General features: G+C 36.0%; 1 protein-coding gene across 3 annotated transcripts in view; it reads left to right on the top strand.

Annotated features, from left to right (window-relative positions):
* SLC35E3 (solute carrier family 35 member E3) overlaps positions 1–3,680 on the top strand; it is a 43,438-nt gene that overhangs the window by 2,229 nt on the left and 37,529 nt on the right. For all 3 annotated transcript variants that reach the window (XM_034402852.3, XM_087874118.1, XM_034402851.3), the window contains exons 2-3: positions 974–1,084; positions 3,199–3,357. In XM_034402852.3, the coding sequence (XP_034258743.2) occupies positions 974–1,084; positions 3,199–3,357 (270 nt within the window). The remainder of the gene's footprint in view (positions 1–973; positions 1,085–3,198; positions 3,358–3,680) is intronic.

Here is a 3,680-nt window from a genome sequence, read left to right as displayed (position 1 = left end):
GTGAGAAGCAGGGCAGGGTGTGACGGGTGGGCCGAAGCCAAAGGAAGAGGGCTGCGCGTGCTGACGGTTCCCGAAGCAATGGGCTGCAATCTTTGAGCAAGGAGAAGTTGAGCTGGAAGTGAAGCATTGTCAGAAATAGCGTCCACTGTAGACAGAATGGCCTTTTTGGTTGATTATGAAGGCTGGTTAAAAATAATTGATTTAGGCAATTGCTTTCCCAGGTATGATGGCTCCTAGATTTGATAGATTAGTGTCTCTATAATTTCTAGATAGTATGGATGTGCTGAGTAGGGATTTTTTTTAAATTTGATTTATATGCCGCCCTTCTCCGGAGACTCAGGGTGGCTTACAGTGCGTTAAGCAATAGCCTTCATCCTTTTGTATATTTATACAAAGTCAGTTTATTGCCCCCACAATCTGGGTCCTCATTTCACCTACCTTAGAAAGGATGGAAGGCTGAGTCAACCTTGAACCTGGCAAGATTCGAACCTGCAGTAATTGCAGGCAGCTGGTCTTAATAACAGGGTGCTTATTATTATGAAAGCCAACGTGCCCAAAGGTAAAGAATTGGTGAAGGCTGCTGTACTGGCCGAGTTCATTGTATTGTACATTAATATATATATAAAAATGTAAAATAATGAATGTCCAGAGTTGATTGTGACTAGCTGTTTAGGGGCTTTGACTCAAAACTATAAAATGTAAATGCCCCCTTTTCATCCTAAAATTGCAAGATATATATCAGGTTCAATCACAAAACCAAAAAATATATGCTGTTTTAAAATTTGTCAGACAAGATGTTATGAAAAGCTAGGGATATAGCACCTGCTAGCCTCCGGTCTTATTTATACAGGTTAGAGGCTGTAGAAATTCTAATCATTCGGAAACCAAAAAGTTTATGAAGATTGTTTTAGTACTAAGAAATAATACTGAAATACTTAGGCATCAAATGTTTCTTTCTTTCTTTCTTTCACAGATTCCTATCACTTTAGGTGTTTTTTTAAATTCTTATTATGATGTGAAATTTAGTTTACTTGGGATGATATTTGCTGCTCTTGGTGTTATAGTAACATCTCTTTATCAAGTGGTAAGTTAAATATGGTTTTTTTAAATGCAAACTCAGAATAATATTTTATGTAATCTATTCTGTATTAATTTCCAGTCTTCTGAGTAGAACGTATTTGTTCTACATAGTTTCTTGTTATTTAAACTGTAGTTTCGTCTTATTTAACTGTAGGAAAAGCTATTTTCTGTTGGAAAAACTCTATGCACAAATATATAAATCGTATTTGCAGAAGGCTGCCATATGCACTCTTGGCGTCCCAACCTGGTGCCAAGTTGTTTTTGGCCATGGCTTTTGACCATGGATGATGCTGTCTTAGATTAATAAGGAGTTTTGTTCAAAATACTTGTAATATTATTAATATTTTAAATAGTTATTTGAAGAGTTAATTCATGAAGAATGGCCAGTTTTTAAAAAATATTGTAGGATTGTATATTGATCTACAGCGATGAGAAACTTGCTTATTCTGTTTTGTACTCAACAATAAACTGTGCATAGGGATGAAAAAATTTGCTTGCATGAAGCTACTGCATTGTAATATCAATTATTTTGTTTGTGAATAGCCTATTAATCATTTGAACAGTTTTGAACAGTCTTGATAGTGGTTCATTCCAGTTTCAATAGAAAAGAATATAGGTAGCTCAGAGATGAACTATGGAGTCCTTGGTATTCTCTGAGTTTGGTTATTTGCTTCCAAACCTTTCGTTACCCAATTAGGTAACATCATCAAAGCTAGGAGGAAATGGGGTTTGCTCTCTGTTTATATATAGTAGCTTGCCCTGTCAGTGTTGATAGTGGTGGTGTTTTCTCCTTGGTAATTCCTTGATTAGGCTGTTGTTTACTACTTGATGGTTGGTAGTTCCATTTCATAGCTTGTGTTAGTTCTGTTGTAGTGATTGGGTGAGCAGGCATTCATCCAAGTTTATATGCATTATTTTTCCCATAATAATTTTTTGGTGAGAGATAGGTGACATTTCTTCTTTTTAGAATGGGAAGGGAGTTGAAAAGACTTCTCAGAGAGTAAGTAGAAGTTTTATCACTAAACATACATTTTAAATTGAGTTTTCTCAAGGCAAATACAAATAACTGATATTTTAAAGTTTAAAATGTTTTAATTAAAGATAATTAAGCAAAACAGTAAGTGATTGTTTTTAGAAGTTTTTACTTGTCTTATTGTTGACTTTCTATTGACTTTGAGAGCAATAAGATTACAGGTAGTACCCATAGGCCGCTGCTTTCTCCACCCAGCAACAGGCCAACAGCTTCCAATGCAACCTTGCAAGCTTGATTTTCCAGGAGCGTGTCCAACACAAGCTGCAGGGCATGCACTGCATCTCTGGCAAGCTCTCATTCTTCCACTTCCTCCCATTTTGCACCACACTGAACAATGCCTCCTGAACAGCTACCACCTTCGCCCAGGGAGCCACCGGTGCCTGTTCTGTGTCATCCAGCAACAAAACATGCTATGCCTCATGGTCCTTTTTCGCTGCACATTCCATGGTCTTCAGGCTATTGGTCCTTACATTGACAATGTAACCTGGGAGTCTTCCACCTGTACCACTGCCCTGCTTCCTCCCAAGCTGATATAACTCCTAGAGTTGTTCAGCCAGCATGATTATTATTAAAAATATTGGCAGCTGAAATCCTTATATAGAAGATGCCCACACTGGGGAAATTTACTCTAGAACTATCCATGAAGTTCATAGCTGGAATATTTACTTGCTTCCTCAATTTACCCATACTGTGCAGTTTTTAGCTTGTATCAACTTCAAGTTCAAAAGTTTTAGCTCATGTTTTCTCCATAATATGTAACTGCTAGCAAGCTTGCATATTAAGATGCCTCTCTGCTTTCGAAATATTTTATTCTGTTTCATTTTTTTATATTTTATTTTTTGGTATTTTAAGGAATCTGTGATCTAGACACTGATATTTATGCCATTGTATCAGGATAAACAGAAGAAACTGATTGTCTTTTCTTTCAGATTCTTCAGCTGCCTTGTGCAATTGGAATAAAAAGGGTTGAGCTATACATGCTTTTCTTAAAGTACATACCAATGCAGTATTTTAGTAGGCATATTGTAATTTATTTATGTCAAGGTTAGACATGTGGGCTATTAATATATTTTTCTTTGTTTCAGTGGGTAGGAACAAAACAACATGAACTACAGGTAAATTCTATGCAGCTACTATACTATCAAGCACCAATGTCATGTGGCATGTTGCTGTGCGTTGTACCCTTCTTTGAACCAGTCTTTGGAGAAGGTGGAATTTTTGGCCCCTGGACAGTCTCTGCTGTGGTAAATTGTTTATTTTTCTTCTTCATTCTATTTCTTCTAAATGCTCTTAAAATTTAACAAACAACATTCCTATTCAAATATAGGCAAATATAATCCTAAATTTGGAAGTTCTTTATTGAATCAGTGTTTCCCGTTATTTAGTTGCTAGCCACTGAATTTTCAAATGTGAGATATTACAACTGAAGGACTGCATGAAAAGGTCAACCCAATACTGAATTATTTTTTAAAATAATCTTCACTTTATAGACATAACATAACATAAATTAGTCCGACTAATAATAGCTGCATACAGTATATTGCTTTTCAAACTTCTTCAGGTATTT

This window comes from Pantherophis guttatus, chromosome 7 (assembly GCF_059756535.1).
Source record: "Pantherophis guttatus breed Tessera chromosome 7, ASM5975653v1, whole genome shotgun sequence".
NCBI lineage: Eukaryota > Metazoa > Chordata > Lepidosauria > Squamata > Colubridae > Pantherophis > Pantherophis guttatus.
The sequence above is the reverse complement of the archived record's forward strand: the minus strand, read 5'-3'. Positions and strand labels throughout refer to the sequence as shown.